General features: G+C 36.8%; 1 protein-coding gene across 2 annotated transcripts in view; it reads right to left on the bottom strand.

The window, feature by feature from the left end:
* Kif4a (kinesin family member 4A) overlaps window positions 1-19,216 on the bottom strand; it is a 104,860-nt gene that overhangs the window by 73,744 nt on the left and 11,900 nt on the right. For both annotated transcript variants that reach the window (XM_057760005.1, XM_057760006.1), the window contains exons 5-7: window positions 18,302-18,391; window positions 15,588-15,754; window positions 15,272-15,366 (exon numbers count right to left, since the gene is read on the bottom strand). In XM_057760005.1, coding sequence (XP_057615988.1) covers window positions 15,272-15,366; window positions 15,588-15,754; window positions 18,302-18,391 — 352 coding nt within the window. The remainder of the gene's footprint in view (window positions 1-15,271; window positions 15,367-15,587; window positions 15,755-18,301; window positions 18,392-19,216) is intronic.

Below are 19,216 nucleotides of genomic sequence, written 5' to 3'. Positions count from 1 at the left end.
TTTTTTATTTTTTGGTTTTTCGAGACAGGGTTTCTCTGTGGCTTTGGAGCCTGTCCTGGAACTAGCTCTGTAGACCAGGCTGGTCTCAAACTCACAGAGATCCGCCTACCTCTGCCTCCCAAGTGCTGGGATTAAAGGCGTGCGCCACCATCGCCCAGCTTAGTGAATATTTTTAAAAGGCATATTTGAACAGAAATTTTACAGAAAACAAAAGACATATAGCCAATAAATATATGAAAGGGGAACAAATCCCATAGCCATCAGGGAAGAAAATTAAAATCACAATGAAGTAGGAACTCCATCCCTACTCAACTGGCAAAAATTAAAAATTCAGACAAGGGGTTGGGGACATAGCTAAGACAGTAAAGTTTAGCAAGCATAGAAATCTGAGTTCAATCCTCAGCACCCATGTAAAAAGGTAGGCATGATAGTCCATGCTTATATTCCCAACTCTGGGGAAGTGGAGACAGGTCACAAAGCTTAGACTAAATGGCAAGCCTAAGGTCCAGTGAGGGATCCTGTCACAATAATCATGGTGGACAGCACCAAACGAATGACACCTGAGATTGACCTCTGACTTTACACATGCATCAGAATATGCATCTGCACATATAGACACACACACACACACACACACACACACCACCACCACCAAAAAAATGTTCAAATACAAAAGTTGGGCAATGTGGAGTGAAAAGGACTCCTACATAGGCATATACAGTTTGGAAGAGTTTGTAGTATATATACCCAATGACCCACCAGTTCTACTTGTAGGGATCTACTCTAGAAAACTTTCGTACATAGGCATGAAGATACAAAAGTTTGTATGGCATTGTTGATAATAGTCACAATCTGGAACATCTGAAATATCCATCAAATGCTAGGGAATGCTCTGCTTATCACCCTAGGTAAGATTTACATGGGTAGGATTTATGTTATAATTATCTGTTAATCTATGTCATTACTTATGTAATTTTCTGTGCTACCTTACAAAAAATAAGGGGGAATCCCAAGTGTAGTTAAGCAGCATGAAGGGTTTTGGGTTGTGGTTACCCTTTAGGAGAATAGAAGAGAGCACAAATGGAACTTCTGGGACACTTCTCATACTGTTTCTTCAACTAGGTGCTATTTACGTGTGTACAACTATCATCAGGGCACTTTCATATATGTAGATTAATACTTCGGTGGACTAACACACTTCTTGTACTGTCTTTGTAATCTATCTGGTGGTTGCTTAAATATTCTAAATCAAGACAAAAAAAGTGGGCTAGATGTAATAGGAAATGTCAGCATTCACTGACTGAAAGGAGAACAATACCTGGAAAGGGCAATTCTACCAGGAAGAGAAATGCTCGATAAATGTAAAAGTATATTAAACTCATGAGGCAGCATTTACCCTTAGCAAATCAGAACAATACTTAGTAGAAAAAGGAATAATCTCATGTTGTGCCTTTTTGGCATATTTGAGCCTTAATGAACAAAGGAAAACGGTACACTTAAGGGACTAAAAAACCAAACAGTAGAAGGAATATATAAAACACAACTTTAAAAAAAGTTAAAAGAAGCATATAACTTAGCTGGGCGGTGGTGGCGCACACCTTTAATCCCAGCGCTAGTTCCAGGACAGGAACCAAAAGCTACGGAGAAACCCTGTCTCGAAAAAAAAAAAAAAAAGAAGCATATAACTTGTATTAAAAAAAAAAAAAAACTTTCTAAAAGAAAAAAAAAAGAATTAGATATTATTTGCCAAAAATTTATCATTTCAAACAATAAAACATTGAAACAATTACAATTTAATTTGGAAACTAAAGTCCTGAGGAAAACAACTTCATAAACCCAGGTTATATGCTATGACATCCTTCTTGCGCTTAAATAAAAAAAGGAATAGAAATAATCACAATTTAATATCAACAAAGGTAATTTTCTTTTAATCAGTTTTGCATTAAGAAAACTCAAGATAAAGAAAACTCAAGATTCTAGTTAATAAAACAATTCTATTGAAACAGGTCTTATCAAATGGATGAATTTCAAGAATATAACGTTGAGGTAAACAGAAGACACATACATAATGAAGTCATTCATGTTTAGAATTTGATAGAACATCAGTACATATTGCTAAAAGATACAAGGATAGAGAAATTAATGAAAAAGAGAAATATAGCAGCCCATACTTAGAATAGTAGTTAGATCTCTCCCTTAAGGAGAGTAACCTGACCTAACTCCTTAGGTCAATGTAATCTGACCTAACTCCTTAGACTGCTTTGGTAAAATAAACAAACAAACCAAACCAAAACCTTAAAAACCTCGGGGGGGGGGGGGGTTGGGGGTGGTGGGGAGGGTGGGAGTGTGGGGGGAGGAGGGGGGTGAATCCTTTCTCAGCAAGGAAGCATTTGCTACAAATGACAATCCCTTTGTATAGAAACCCATACTCTGGTTTTCTAGGCACCACACCATCCTGTCTCCTCAATGTCTTTATTTGACTGCTTTACTCTTGGCCTTAAAATGTGAGTGTTCCTCACTAATACGTAATGTTGGTTCTCTCGTTATCTAGTTGCATAGTTTTCAAATATTTGTCTCTAGTCCAGTATCCTAAATTTACTACTCCCTCCTGGACTTTTACTAATATGTATTTGAAAACTGATAAATTCCAAATCAAATTCAGAAGTTCTCCCTCTGTAGTCTCTTTTCTACTAGTCACTTGACAGCAAGGGACACCACATGAAAAACAGTTAGATAATTTAATTATTATTGCAGACATCAGACTTACACAAACTTAGATGACTACAATGTCACTAGGAGATATAATCTTCTGTAACTGAGGTTGTGCATGTGGCTCCCTGTTGACAGTTATGGTTATGTGACATGGCTGAGCTTTATTTCTGCCTTTCCTACAGTTTTAGCACCTTCTTCTTTATCTAGGACTCAACTGTGTTTTTTCCATTAACTTCTTTTGCCTCACAAATCAAATCAACCACTTGGATACCTGCTTTCCTCACTCTCCATAATACAACATGTAGTAATTCTCTGATGGGCTGTATCTACTCTGTTCAAGTATTATGAAAGAGCTAGCAATTTTCTTATTTTTTAATAGGTAGAAAGTGATTCCTTTGAGAGGAAGCATCTTTGAGAATAGTCACTGATGTAATTCCACTGGTAGAAGCTACATTCATAAGACCCTCTTCCATTCTCAAAAGCTACTCAAATGTAACAAGCACCTAAAAAACTCCTAGAATGCTTAATTCAGCTGACGCACACAAATATTAGCACACTCTGTTACTTATTAGACATTGCTCAGAACAAATGAAAACACAGAAGGAATTAATAGTTCTCAATCAGGCTACTATTTACTAGGACTTCTGCTATTTTCTAACTATGAGTTTGTTTAATCAGTGTATTTCTAAGGAGCTATTTTTACAAATGAGGTAAGTAAATGTAGATCAGAGATATGGCAAGAATAAGCCCTCCATACACACACACACACACACACACACACACACACACACACACACACACACACACACAAAATCAGTGATTCAGACTGGGAAATTCTTGAAGACTGCCTGAACTTTTCAATAAATAAATTCCCAAGAACGTAACGGGGAAGAAGAGGTAGGTGAAAGAGATACCTCCAGATTTAAAAATATCTCACAATCAGGATATGGTACCTCGCAATTGTAACCCCAGTCTTTTGTGGACAGGGGCAGTAAGAGCATGAGTTTGAGACCAGCCTGGGCTTAACAGTGAGACCCTGCCTCAAACAAAGAAAACAAAAAAACCTAGGGCCTATCAAACAATGACAAGGCATGGCTCTTGTTTAGATTTTTATTCAAATAAAATCTGAGATAATTTAAATAGCAAGTCATTTCAGGCAAGAATCTTTTTTTTAAAAAAAAAGAGTTCTTATTTTCTACATATGCACACTGAAATAAGTAAAACAAGACATTCAAGATTTGTTTCAAAATATTGTCAGGTTACAGCCATACCACCCTGCATGCAACTTTCTTGTTGAAAACTATCAGAGGGTGAAAGTAGGTAGGGTGCAGATGAAAAGTCTGGCCACAAATTAATCACCATTAAAACCGCCTGACATACCTGAGGGCGTCATCATACCAGTCTGGTCGCTTTGGTACATGCTCATAAAACTTTTTAAAGGGAGAGAGAAGAGGCAAACTCAGTTTCAACCTAAGAAGTCATACAAAGAATATACAATTCAGAACCCAGGAAGAGGGTGAAAGTATAAGAAGAAAAAAGTAGAGCTAGTCAACACATCTGTCAAACTGATAAGAAGTAGAGAAGACATACAAATGACAAAAACAAACATAATTAGAGCTAGAGAATAGAAAGCAAATCTATTTGCAATATTATGCCAACAAATTTGAGAATCTACACAAAATGAATAATTTTTTGAGAAATATAAATGAGCAAAATTGAATCAATATATAGAAAATAAAATCATCCAAAACATTTTTGAAAATATTTCCCATGTTACAAGAATGGCATTAAAGAAAAACTGAAAATGTTCCAAATTATTTTATTTTCAAACTAAAATTAGATGGGAAAGCACATATACCAAAAAAATTAGAGGCACTCTCTCACAGAGCCAGACTTGCAAAAGTCCTGAGTCCTAAGACAGTTACCCTAGCTGCAGAGATAAAGAATAACATTTCATGATCAATTCAGTAACTTACAGAAAATCTATTTTATAATCTTATCAACAGTGTAGAAAAAAGTACACTAACTCATTTCCAATCAAGATAAAATACAGCACTAATGTGTTTCTCTCCTTTTCTTCTGTTTTGAGATTGTGTTTCATGCAGTCCAGGCTGCACATGATGATGATGATCCTGAACTCCTGCTTCCACCTCCCACATTTTAGGATTATAGTGTGCCTATTATGTCTACCTGGTACTCATTTCTTCTTTTAAAAATATACAACTAGGGACGGAGAGATGGCTCAGTGGTTAAGAGCATTGGTTGCTCTTCCAGAGGACCCAGATTCTATTCCCAGCACCTAAATGGTGGCTCACAACTCTCTCTTTCCTGGCCTCTATGGACACCAGGCACACATGTGGTGCATAATCATACAAGCAGGCCAAATACCCATAACATATAAAATAATTTAAAAGTTCTACTACTTACAAATTAGCAATAAAAGACTACTTCCTTAACTTGATAATGGCTACACGCTATAAATGTACAGCCAAGAGTAAAATAGTTGCAAACTTTCTGGTTAGAGCATAAAAACAAAACAAAAAGAAATACAAGAATGACAACATCACTGGCACCACCTAGCATAATCCTGAAGAAATTAACAAAAGAAGAGAGGCATAAATATTTGAAATAAAGAGACCAAAATATCTAACTGAAAATAATGAGGCAGAGGCAAGTGGATCTTTGTGAGTTCCAGACCAGTCTGGTCTACATGAGTTCTAAAGCCAGCCACTTTAAAGCCAGAAAAAAAAAAGAACAGTGGAAAGGAGTTAGGTTCCAAACAAGATCTAAAAAGTAATATTTTCCTATACAGACATAGAAAACAGAAGTACTCAAAATATCAATAAAACTATAATATTGTGTAGAAATCCTAACAAGACATGCAGTGTAGCATGAGTAATAAAATCCCACCCAGAGACAGATATTGGGGTTCAAGCTGAAAATCAGTAAAGCAAAGCAGCCAGCCACTGGCTCTTACATCTACCTCAGACCAAAATGAGCGATTCTGCCTCCATGAATCCTCAGATTGAGACTGAAAGTGAGGCTTGTCTCCTCCCATTTTATATTCCTCTTTAGGGCTGGAATTAAAGGTGTGCACCACTATTACCCAGCCTCTATGGCTACCTAGTGTGGCTGCTTTGCACTGATCTTCAGGCAAGATTTATTAAAACACAAATAATATATCACTATATTTCCCCTTTTGTCTAAAATAAAAAGGCTATAACTAATAAAAATTTTATACAATAAGTACAATAACTATATACAATATATACAGGTAATAGATAAGCAATGTCTAGTTCATTTGCATTTGACAAATTCAGAAAAAAATACTTCATATCTATCCTATCTTGATGAGTTCAAAATGTTGTACCTAATTCACTTTCTATCCTGATTTGCCTTATCAAATTATCTTTTAAGGTCTCTCAACCTTTTATACTTTACACCTCTTTAGTGAGTTACTTTTCTGAGTCTGGTAAACAAGAAAAATTATAACTATCAGGTCTTCATCTACCTCAGAGATCCGAGAAGGAAATATTATTAACTCAGTAAGCAGGAAGTGTAAGCAAGTGACTTTCAAAAAATGTGAGAAATGACAAAAACAGCTGAGTGCCTGGACAGTCACCCAAATGTTGGAGCATCCATCTTCAGACTATAGGCCTAAAATAACTGACAGACTTTTCCATGAAGCAGGATATTCTGAAGTGCTGTCCTATTTTGTCTTGACAAGATTTGGCAGTCACTCTCTTTTGTGTCCTGCTTATCTCATTAGGACAGCATACTGTCAACAGTGAAGGCAAGTGCATTTTCTTGCCCAGAGGCTTACTTTTGTCACAAAGAAAGTAAACTCCATATGGAGTTTCTTCGATGCCCATCAACTTCTTTGAAGTAGACTGGGGCTGCCAGAAGCAGACATGTCTCATTGTCATAAAAAAGAACCTAGGCTATTAAAACACCTTAAGTGCTATATTCTGTAGATCTCTGGAGTGTTTTGAAGATTATTTGTCTATTTAAAATATATTTGACCTTGAAAACATACCTAATGTGACTACAAGTTTGATTGTAATAGGTGACTAATTACTAACCTGTATTTTTTTATTATCCTAAACAATTGGTAATAATAACTTTCAATAACTAGAAATTTGCATTACATTGTTAAATGAGCTGAATTGGTACAGTGCCTTGAACAAGATTAGAAAGATGTACAGCAGGCTTTAACAAAATTAATTTTGAATTTGTATCAATATACAAAACTTTTTAAAGCTCTGTCTGCACTGGACCAGGAGGGTGGGAAGGATCAGGTGGAAGGAGAATGGAGGTAGAGAGAGTACTAGGAGAGACTATTAGAATTAAGCGGTACCTTGAGGATGAGCTAGAAACCTAGTGCAATGGAAACTCCCAGGAATCTGTGAGGGTGACCCTAGCTAAGAGTCCTAGTAATAAGGATTACAGAGCCTGAATTGGTTATGTCCTGTAACTAGGTAAGACTTCCAGTGGAGAGACTGGCACACCGACCCAACCACATAACCTTCCACCTACAATTTATTCTACCTACAAGATGTACTAGGGTAAAGGTGGTACAGAAATTGTGGGAGTGGCCAACCAATGACTGGTCCAGCTTGAGACCCATACCACGAGAGGGAGTCCACCCCTGATACTGCCTGGAGGGCCAGGACCCAGAGGCTAGACAGCCCAGAAATCTAGGATAGAAGCAAACATAACTGACAAAAAAGTCACTGAAATGATTCCTAATGATATTCTGCTGTACTCATAGATTGGTGCCTACCTCAACTGTCAGAACTCTAAATCTCAGTAAAAGTATGCTATGAAACCATTTGAATTATGAAAATGTGAACAAGTGGGAACCCTCATACAATGGAGATGTAAAATGGTACCAAGTATGCCAGAGTTTGTTAATCATTTTCTTATCATCTTAAGCATGTATTTACCCTCTTGAATTCCTAGGTATGTCCTGGAGAAAAATTAAAACATGTTCACAAAAGGGCACGTAAATGTTTTGAACAGCATTATTCATAATGGATAAAATTTGAAATAATTCACCAATGTAACAGAAGTCAAATCATTATTTAATCAAAAGCTAGAACATTATTCAGAAATACAAAAAAAGCAATTACTAATCAAAGCAAAAATATGAATAAGCCTCAAAAACATTATACTGGGCCTGAAGAACTTAGCTCAGTAGTACAGCACTTGTCTAGCACATGCAAAGGCATGGGTTCAGTCGTCAGCACTGCAAAGGAAACACAAAGCTCAATATATTGAGTAAAATAGGCTAGGTGTGTGTCACACACACTACATCATCATAGCTAAAAGAAGTCTAAGAGGGGCTGGAGAGATGGCTCAGCGGTTAAGAGCACTGCCTGCTCTTCCAAAGGTCCTGAGTTCAATTCCCAGCAACCACATGGTGGCTCACAACCATCTGTAATGAGGTCTGGTGCCCTCTTCTGGCCTGCAGGCACACAGTGACAGAATATTGTATACATAATAAATAAACAAATAAACAAACAAACAAATAAATAATAATAAAAAAAAGAAGTCTAAGAATGTGCAAAATTACTATGGGGCCAGAAAATAGTAATTGGCTGCTTCAAGTAGAATGGGGGTAAAACGGGTGAAGGAAATTTCTGGGTGGGATGGCAACGTTGTCTAATGTTTGGGTAGTTGTGGGATCTCTCTCTGTGGCTAAGGAAATCCCCGGAGGGTAGGTGCATTTCAGGGATTTCCTTGCATGGAAGCCTGGAGAAGTCATTGAGTGAAGCTTTGAAGGTGAAATCTGGATTGCCTTGGAGACCCCAAGAAGTTAGAGATGCCAGAGCTGTGGGATACCTGCTGAGGAGAGCTTATAACAGGGAGTGGAACCAGCCCAAGAGAGAGAAGTGCACTGCAATTACCACAGCTGAAAGAAGTTGTTCTGAAGAGTGTTTTGACATCAGACAGAAATACAGAATTTATTCTGAAGGGTTTTGGTATTGCTTTGGTCAATATTACCTCACTATGTTTCCTTTCCTCCCTTTTGGAATAATATGCCACTGTATGTTGAAAGTATGTGATCTGATTTTTTATTTTCATTTTATGGGAGGTTATAGTTAAGAGATTGTCATGAGTCTTAGAAGAGTCTTCTGAACATTTAAACACTGTTGAGACTGATAGACTATGGGAACTATTGAAGTTGGACTGAAGGCATTCTACATTATGATATGGCTAAAAGTCTATAGGGTCTAGGGAACAGAATGTGGTAGCTTGAATAAAAATAACCTCTTATAGGCTCATATACTGAATAGTTTTACTTTTAATATGCAAGCACACACACACACACTCACACAAAAGACTTTATGTGTCTATATAAAACTTAGGATCCACAATGAGAGAAAACATATTTTTCTTTCTGACTTAATTTGTTTAATACATTTGATTCTATTTTCTTGCATGTTGCAGAACTATTTTCTTTTTTGGCTAAAACAACTAAAATCTACCTTATTTTTTTTCAAATGATTCATTATTTACATATGAGCATGTGTAAACGTGGAAGCCAGAAAGAGGATATCAGGTGTCTTCCTCCATCATTTTGTGCTTATTCTTTTGAGGTAGGGTCTCTCCTGAAGTTGGGATTCATGTTTTCTCAACTAGGCTGAAAACCTGCAAACCACAGTAATGCTCCTGTCTTCACCCGATTCTGAGCTGTGGGTATTGACAAAATGTCTGGCTTGTTACAGGAGTGCTGTGATTCAAACTGTGGTCCTCATGATTGTGCAGCAAATTCTCTAAACTGCTGAGACACCTCTCTAGCCCTAGTCTCGAGGTCTTACTATGAGTCCAGTCTGGCCTAGAATTTATAATCCTTTTGTTTCAGCCTCATTTTATACTTTGCTAATCTTTTTTTAATCATTCCTTATATTTGAATGGACTAGAAGTGCTGACTTGCTGGAGAAAGTGTGCCATTGGAGGTGGGCTTTGAGGATTCAAAAACCCATGCCAGGCCCAGTCTCAGTCTCTCTACCTTTCTCTGCTTGTGGATTAGGATATAGCTCTCAGCAATTCTCCAGCACCATATCTGCCTGCCACCATGCTCTCTGCCGTGATGAGAATCAACTAAGCCTCTAAAACTGTAAGCAAGCACCCAATTAAATGCTTTCTTTTACAAGAGTTGACTTGGTCATGGTGTCTCTAGCAATAAAGCACTGACAAAAACAACTGTGAAGTAATGGATATACTAATTAGCTTGACTGTGCTAATAATTTCACAATAATATTATCAAAACATGATGCTAAAGGTAGTATAAACAACATATGTGATGTTTATTTATAAAAATAAAACTCAAGCAGGCAGATCTCTGTGAGTTCTAAGCCAGCCTGGTCTACAAGAGCTAGTTCCAGGACAGGCTCCAAAGTTACAGAGAAATCCTGTCTCGAAAAACCAAACAATAAAAGAAAAAAAAACTCAATAAACCTAAAAAGAGAGAAAAATAATCACTCCAACAGTAGCTAATTCTAAATGTTCAAAGAAAATCAAAATAATTGGGGGAAAGCATATAGAAAATTTGAGGCTTGCTCAAGCAATGAATAAATGCTAATGCAGAGCTGTAAAGTGCATGAGTGTGGAAGGTGTATCTCCCAACATGTACAAAGTCCTTGGTAAATGATGGGAGATTTGCAAGTCCAAGCATTTAAGGAAACCTGTGACTAATCATTAGCTAATCACTAAGTAAGCAGAAACTTCTGTGATGGCAAACTAGAGAGAACAGAAACTACACAGAATTAACTCAAGAAAGTTACAAAACTGAAAACAAACCAACAACAACCAAAAAATATATGAAAGCATAAAAATAATGCAACCATGTCAAAAATGACAAAAAGGCACTTGACAAATACCCATATATAATAAAAGCAATGCTCAGCAAACCAGACTTAGTGCTTCTTCAACATGTGTGAAGGCTTCTATGTAAAATGCATAGCAAACATACACTAAATGTAGAAAAAAAAACTGTTGTGTTTTTTTTTCTCTTAAGGTCAAGAACACGACAATATGCACACTTAATATTTCTTTTTTTTATAGATAGATATAGATACATTTATTGGATGGTATGTGTGACTTAATATTACTAATTAAGATTGGAATAAAAGTTTTCATTTATCTTAGCCAGACTATCAAGGTAAGTAAGATTATATGACAAATTGCTGTCATTGAACTTCTTAAACTTTGTTAAGCTCATTGGTATTCAGTAGTTCTGACATCGTAGAAAAACATAGATGTATTTGCTAGTTTTAGGTTTAGTGCACTCATAACAAGTGACACAAAACTGAATCATTATTCTAAAAGCTCAGGTTCTTGGTAACATTCCTGGTCAACCCAATTACATTCTTTGCAGAATAGATCCAGAAAACTCCACTTTTGAGCAACAAACCAAGTGAGAACATGTGCAGTCTGTAACTTTACATTTATAGATACTTTCAAGTTCAAAGATCTGTGATTTTTATATGAATATGGAAACAAGACCCTGTAAAAGAAGATAAAGGATAGTGATGGTAAATTCAGTCCAAAGATCAGGTTTGAAATGTGACAAATTTAAACCATCCCTTCTTTTCCTTTTGTTTAAATTGAACGCCTCACCTTTAAATTTGCATCAGAACTTGAAAACATATGTGTTAAAGTCCACTGGCTTTAGTGTTTTTAACATTGACCCCTTTGTGGCAACTAAATTTATAATAGGTGACAGAAGTAAGTCCTTGATTATCCAATTTTCCTCTCTTTGAGATTCCTGACTTCTATTTTTTTTCTTTTCTTCAGTTATTTTCTTAATAGGAGATATTTATTATAAATGTAGCCAAAATAAAACTTTACCAGTCTGACATTTTTAAGAAAAGTACTGTAAAGGTTTACTCAAAAGTAACAAAACAAAGCATTATTATGGATTTAAAAAGTTAACTAGAGAAGAAATTACCAATGATTTCCTTAATGATGGCCAAAAGTATGATTGTTCCCAGAAGTTAAAGAACGCAGTTCTAATGTGAGATTCCTAGGGTTAAGCTTTTACCTTAAAAAATGTATTCATATACAGATAGAACCATCAGCCATGGTAGACCTATGCAGGGAACATAAGAATGGAAAATTTTCATCTGGGGCTACTTAGGGCCAATCATTACTTTAGTTGTGGTGGCGCACGCCGGTAGGATTTGCTGAAGGAGGCAGAGGCAGGAGGATCACGAGTTCGAGGCCAGCCTGTGCCACACTTAATATTTCTATCAAATAATGCATTGAAGCTTCAAGCAAGGACACTTAGGCAGAAAAGGAAAAGCACTAAAGAAATAAAAGCATCCTGATTGGAAAGAAAGAAGTAAAATTCTCTCTTCACAAATGGCATAATCCTGTAGATAGATATCCTGAAAGACCTAACCAAACTATTAGAACCAATAAACTGTGCAGGTCAATGGATACACGATCAATTATATTAAACTCAATAAATGATTTTTAAATGAAATTAAGAAAACTTCAATTTAATAATGCTGAAATAATATTTAGAAATAAAATTAACAGAAGCATTAAATACTTCAAAAAATTTAAAGCTCATTAAAAGATAGTAAGGAAAAAGGACAGTGTTCCCGACTATAAGGCTGAACACGGCTGAAGGAGTAATGCTCTCCAAACAGACCTGCTTATTGTATGCAACACCTCTGAAAATTCCTGTTTGCTTCTTTGCAGAAATCAATCAGGCTGATCCTCAAATTGCAATGAATATTTAAAGAACCACGAATAACCAATACAATCTTTAAAAAAAAATTGTTAGAGGCATCGCTTTTCTCAACTTCAAAACTTACTACAAAATTACAGTAATCAAGTCAGGTAGGCACTGGTGAAAAAAGAGATAGATCTACAGAATAGTCTGCTTCTTACAGGGAGATCAATGAGATTTAGTGGGAAAAGAATAGTCTTCAAATAAATAATACTGGATATCTAGATATGCACATGCAACAGATTGGAAATGAGGAAATAATCTTAACATGACATTCAAAAATTAATGAAATGAATCAGACATAAATAAATGGTCATTTTCCCCAAGATAGACAAATTATCAATGAGTACATGAAACAATGTTTAACATACTTAGTCATCAATTAAATACAGATAAAAACCATAATGAGATATTATTTTATACCTACTAGGAGGGCTAGAATTAAAAAAAAAATGTAAATACCTGATATGGTGGTACATGCCTTTAATCCTAGCCCTCAGGAGGCAGAGGCAGGAGGAATGCTCTGTGTTTAAGGTCAGCCTGCTGTGCATAGCAAGTACCAGGCCAGCAATTTTATTCTTAGATTTATACCAAAGAGAAATGAAAACATATGTTATATATATTATTTTTCGACACAGGGTTTCTCCGTAGCTTTTTTGGTTCCCGTCTTGGAACTAGCTCTTGTAGACCAGGCTGGCCTCGAACTCACAGAGATCCGCCTGCCTCTTGCCTCCCGAGTGCTGGGATTAAAGGCATGCGCCACCACCGCCCGGGCGAAAGCATATATCTTTAAAAAAAACTTGTGTACAAATATTCATAATCTATATGGTAACACATGTGTGTAATCCCAGCAAATAGGAGGTGGAGGCAAGAAGATCAAAAGTTTAAGGGCAGACTGGGCTACATGAAACCTGGTTGAAAAAAATTCATAGCAGCATTATTCATAGTAACCAAAAAGCAAACAAAAACTGGAAACCACTCAAACATCTGTCAAGGGAAGAATACATCAATAAAATGTGTGAAATAGGGCTGGAGAGATGGCTCAGAGGTTAAGAGCACTGACTGCTGTTCCAGCAGACCTGGGTTCAATTCCCAGCAACCATATGGTGGCTCATAACCACCTGTAATGAGATCTGGCGCCCTCTTCTGGCCTGCAGGAATACATGTAGGCAGAACACCATAGACACAAATAAATAAATGCGTGAAATAATAATTTTCAATTAAAAGGAATGAAGCAATGATACATGCTACATGGATGAACTATGAAAACATGTTTTGAGAAAAACAGTCAATCAAGGGCTGAGGCACTCAGGATTAGCATGCACAAAAACCTAGGTTCAATCTCTAGCACTGGCTCAAAAAAAAAAGTCAATAAAAAATGGGCACATAACTACATAATTCCTTGTATATGAAAAGCTCCAAAGAGTCAAATTTGTAGAGGGAGAGGATTAATAAGTAATAGGGAGTGGCTGCTAATGAATATTAATTTCTTTGGGGGAAGAATAAAAATAACCTAAAATTTATTTTGGTGATGGCTAAGAACTCCTTATGAGTAACTAAAATTCACTCAGTTACATGTTTTAAAAAGGGCACACTACTCATAACTTTACAAAAAAGAAAGTTAAAATGGAGTTAACAAGTAGCCCAGCAATTCCATTCTTATGTATATTCTCAATATATATTTAAAAGTTTGTCTTGGGTCAGGCATAGTGGTTCACACCTTTACTTTCAGCACTCAGGCAGAGGCAGATGATCCTAGTGTATATATAGTGAATTCCACGTGAGCTAAAAATAGAGAACAAGATTCTGTCTTAAAACAAAACCTGTTTGAAAACTTATATAGAGAGGCTTAGAGAAAAATATTTACAACAGCCATCATTGATAATTGATGAACGGACAAAATGTGGTATATCCATATAGCTGAATACTATTCAGCAATAAAAAGAATGAGTACTGATTAATATGCTACATGTGCTTACCTCGCAAATCTCACACTAAGTTAAACAAGTCAGTCACAAAGGTACTATATTTCATCTAAGGATAAATGGGAATGGGGGATGGGTACCAACAAGTTGTGATGCTTTTCTTCAAGATGATAAAAGATTCTGAGATGAGGTTGTGGTGATGCCTGCACTGTTCTGTGGACATACTAAATCAACTGACATGCACAATTTTAAACATAATACGTTGAATTATATCTCAATTATGTAAATCTCCCAAAGAAAACAACTTGGAACTAAACACCTGAAATAAGAAAAAGAAGGTATGGGTATGAGATCTTTGAAATTATATTACAAAGGCTAAAATCCAAAGTGTGAATAGTAAACAAGAAGAGTGTGTATAAAACTCATTCAGAAATAAAAGATGGATGCCGAAGAGATAGTTCATGTATATCACTGGGTTACTGTCATACTAGATGGTTTCCAATAGCATCAACTTTCACACTTCTCTAGTCAACAACTTGAACAAAGACGGAAACCATGTTGATAAGGTTTATATATGGCAACATCTGTAAGGGACAGCAGATATTTGTAACAACAGAACTGGAATATTTTAATTATATGTGGGTGGAGATAAACCTAAAATTTACTGGAGCAGATGAAATCAAACCAAAGGAGAGGTTCAAATTTCATACCTGAATTTGTGAGTCAGTACAAGGGTAAGAAATAATTTTTCACCATTTCTGAAAGTAATCTCAAATTTGAACTGTAGATATTATTTAGAAGGTAAACTGAAATAGTCCTTTCATAATACCAACAATACCAACAAAAGCATGCACATTTTTATCAAGAGCTATGACCTTAATTGTCTCACCCTCTTTCAGACGATCTCCTTCAGCCTTGGTTTTCTTCTGTCTCTCTGAGCCAGCAAGGTCTACAAGATGCAGCTTGGAACGAAAATTGCTGTTTCTGTGATGATAACAGGAAGACACAGTGAAAACAATACATGAGCCTGAAAGCAGCCGAGTTATCAAAGCTAATTGGCCAGCTCTTATTTCTTTCAAGACAGTAAAAGTAGCTCCAGCGGTCATTAATGCTCATCATTATAACGTCTAAATGTCAAATCAACGGAAAAGGCCACCTGACATTCAGTCTTCGCAGCACATGACAACTGTGATGCTCTAACTTACTTGTCATTTTTCTTTCTTTGTTCTATGGAGATCGTAAAGATGGCATGAGATCGAGATGACTGGGAATTCATAGCCGTGGAGGCCACAGTCCTGGAGTTGTTACCCTGCTCTAGGCAGTCAACAGTATCCGAGGCAACTAGCACAGTCTTCTCCGTGAGTCCCACAATCTAATTTCAAGAGGAAAAAAAAGGTTCTTTGATTCATTCTTTTAATTCTTGAATAGACGTAAAGGGATTAGAGAATGGAAAATGCCTTCCTGTTCTAGGAGAATATCATTATATGCAAGGTTGTAAAAATGAGAACTTTTAATAGGGAACTATATGATGACATCTGAGAACCAAAGTCTCCAATCTTACCTATAAAGTTGAGAAAAAGGGTACTAGATATGGTGCTGGAGTTAGAGAAGGTCTCTAAATCTTGGAGGGTAAAAAGTCAACATTTGCTCCAAAAGAGATCAAGTACAACATAAATTGCAATGGCATTTCTCTTTGCTATTTTCTCCTCCACATGACTGTTCCTTCCTGTACCTCCAATCCATTTCATACTCCATTTTCTCCTAGAGAAAACAGCATGTTTTCACTGGCTTAGGAAGCCACAAACATCAAGTTTTTAGGCATGGTCCTTAACTACCTGAAGGAACTTACACAAGTCAAACTCTCTTGGAGCTTTGGGGTCGGGCTGATAGGACTGTATTATTCATGAGGTTCCTGCTAGCCTTAGTATACGACGAGTGTATTCCTAAATCGGTATCTGTGACTCCAATTTCTTCTCCTTTATTTCTAGTTGCTGACTACTTATCCTTTGGAATCAGGACATTATAAACAAAATTCATCTTGCTTCCTTCCACCAATACCAATTCTCCTTACTATGTCTCATTTCTATTAACAGCTCCACCCTCATAGTCTCAAAACTTCAAGTCACTGTCAGTTCCTCTTACTCCTTCATATCCCATGTATCACCAACTCAGGTATTATTGGGAATCAGCTACTTCTTTTTAAAACCACATCCACACCAATATTACCTCATGTGCAAAACACAAGGCAATAATTTCCCCAATTGCATCTTCATCACCCTAGTCTTTCTCCCATTAGGTTTATTTTCATTTCCAGTCAGCCTTCCTAAAATGTCAGCATACTACTAACCCTTATTCTAGATGAGGTGGATACAAAGACACTTTGAAATTCTCTCTGAAGTTCCGGAAGCAACAAAGTTGGAGAGATACACACATAAGACTAAAAGCCTAGTATAAGTAGCCAGGGGAGTGTTTCCTTCAGAAGCTTTACATAATTACGTACTGTTAGTGAATGGGGGCTAGGGAAAAACTAAGCTGTCTAGGCTGGCTTCATAATCTTTTCCTAACACAGTTCTTTTCACTTCCCAGCCCAAGTTTCCTATCCTAGACAGGCCGGTCTAGGCTTATTTTACTTTCCTGCTATAGTTACTCCTTACTATAAAGTCTTTTTATGCAAGTTATTGTGTAAGTGTATGTGTACAGATACAGCTGCCACAGCAATACATCTGCTGCCAAAGCACATGTGCAGAGGTCAGAAGACAACTGGTAGGAGTCAGTTCTCTACTTCCACCTTGTGGGCCCCAGGGCTCAAACAGTTACCAGGCTTGGTGGGAAGCATTTTTACCTGTTGGGCTATCTCAACAGACCTCCTGTTTGATTGTTTCTTAAATGCTATCTGGAAAATGTGTAAAACCTTATTCTTACACCAATTTGTGCCAGGAACCCCCCTTTTTTTGAATCACACAATGTCGGCCCTGTCTTCATGTGGGGCACATAAAAGATCTTAAGACATAGTCAAGAGGTAGTTCAGCACCCACATTCTTCCTGGTGATATATTTTGCCCAGATTTCTTATCTTTGTTATCCAAATTATCTTCCTGTATATTTCAAACGTACCAAGCCTGGTATATTTCAAGTGTGGCTTTAATACCTGGATAACAGGAAAAAAGACTCAGAAGGACTGGCACCTAGTCTTTGCTACACCTTAAATAGTCACTCTCTGTTCTTTGTGACGAGCAAGAAAGAAAAAAGATAGATAAGCTACAATTTCCCACATTTCCCCAAGCCTGTTCTACGCCGCTGATTCTTCTAGTTCTGAATACTCAAGTACTGCACCTAGATCATGTGATCAAAGTTCTCAGATAAGTGATCATTTCCTTATGGGGCTATATACTCTAAATTGCTGTATTTCATTTTCTACTTTTTAAAACCATTCCAGAGCCCAGTATAGTGTCTGGTGGTGATGTCCAGTAGAATTTTCTATGATCATGGCTATGTTACATATCTGTGCTCAACAACAAAGTAGTCAGAAGCAGCACAGAAAAGTGACCCCTGGATATGTGGTTAGTGTACCTAAGGAACAGATTGTTCAATTTTAATTAATTACAAGTTAAATACCTTCTTGTAGCAAGTGGCTACCATACAAAAGGGCTTAGTCTCAGAATGCTATAAACAATGTTTAATTGCTTCTGCATCCTTCAAGAAGAAAGCGATGACGCTGGATACAAATCTTCCTTTAATTTCTTCTCACAAGAGCATTCCTCTAGCAATTCTAGCTTATATAAATGAATTAGGGCCAAACAAAACCTGAAAGACTAAGATGTTGGCAATCACTAAAAAACCAGTGGCAAAAAAGGGATGTGACCTTTATTACTTACCAACATTTGTAATAACATCACAAAAAGGAAAAAAGAAAAACACACCTTTATGCCTTCTTTTGGATCCTCCCGGATATTTATTTGAGTTTTCTCACGAGATGGACATAAAAGGTCCAAAATTTCTTCATTGTAAATCTGACATTGTTGAAAGAAAGTGGTAAAATATGTTAACAGTGGCCATCTCTGTGGGTTTCACAATCATAAGTAATTTTTAAGAATATATAAAAGAAATATATGTTTTTACACATGATAAATAGAAAGAAAGGAAGGAAGGAAGGAAGGAAGGAAGGAAGGAAGGAAGGAAGGAAGGAAGGAAGGAAGGAAGGAAGGAAGGAAGGAAGAAATTAATTTTAAAGCCTTTAATGGCTGTGGGTATAGGTCTGTAGTAGAGCTCTTCCCTTGCCTACCATGCACAAGGCCCTAACACTGCAAACAACAGATACAAAGGAAAAGCAAAGTAGAGGAGAAAGAGAGGAGTGGAGGAAAGAATAGAGACAGGAGGGGTGAAGATAGGAGAAGACTGGAGGGGAGGAAAACAGAAGAGGGGAAAAGGAAAGTAGGAGAAAAGGAAAGGGAGAAGAGGAGGAGATGGAAGAGGGGAGGGGGAAAAAGAAGGAAGGGATTAGGGCAGAGGAAAAGATAAAGGGGAGAAGAAAAAGGGCTTTATATGTATTAACTTCATATTAAATTCATATAACAAAATTAATACTGCTTTTAAGATAAAGTCTCTTGGAAATAACAGGCACAGGAAAAGTTAGTTATATGGGTGTTCAAATTCAGTTCCATTACAAAAAAAGATTGATTTGTATTTTAATTATGTGCATGTCTGTATGTATGTGGGCATGAGCCTGTGGAGGCCAGGAGCATCTGATCCCCTAGAGCTGGAGGAATTGAACCCAGGGTACTCTCCAAAACAGCATGAGTTTTTAACCACTGAGACATCTCTCCAGCCCCCAAATT

This window comes from Chionomys nivalis, chromosome X, assembly GCF_950005125.1.
Source record: "Chionomys nivalis chromosome X, mChiNiv1.1, whole genome shotgun sequence".
Classification (NCBI taxonomy): Eukaryota; Metazoa; Chordata; class Mammalia; order Rodentia; family Cricetidae; genus Chionomys; species Chionomys nivalis.
Note: the sequence above shows the minus strand (reverse complement) of the source record. Positions and strands in the feature narration are given on the sequence as shown.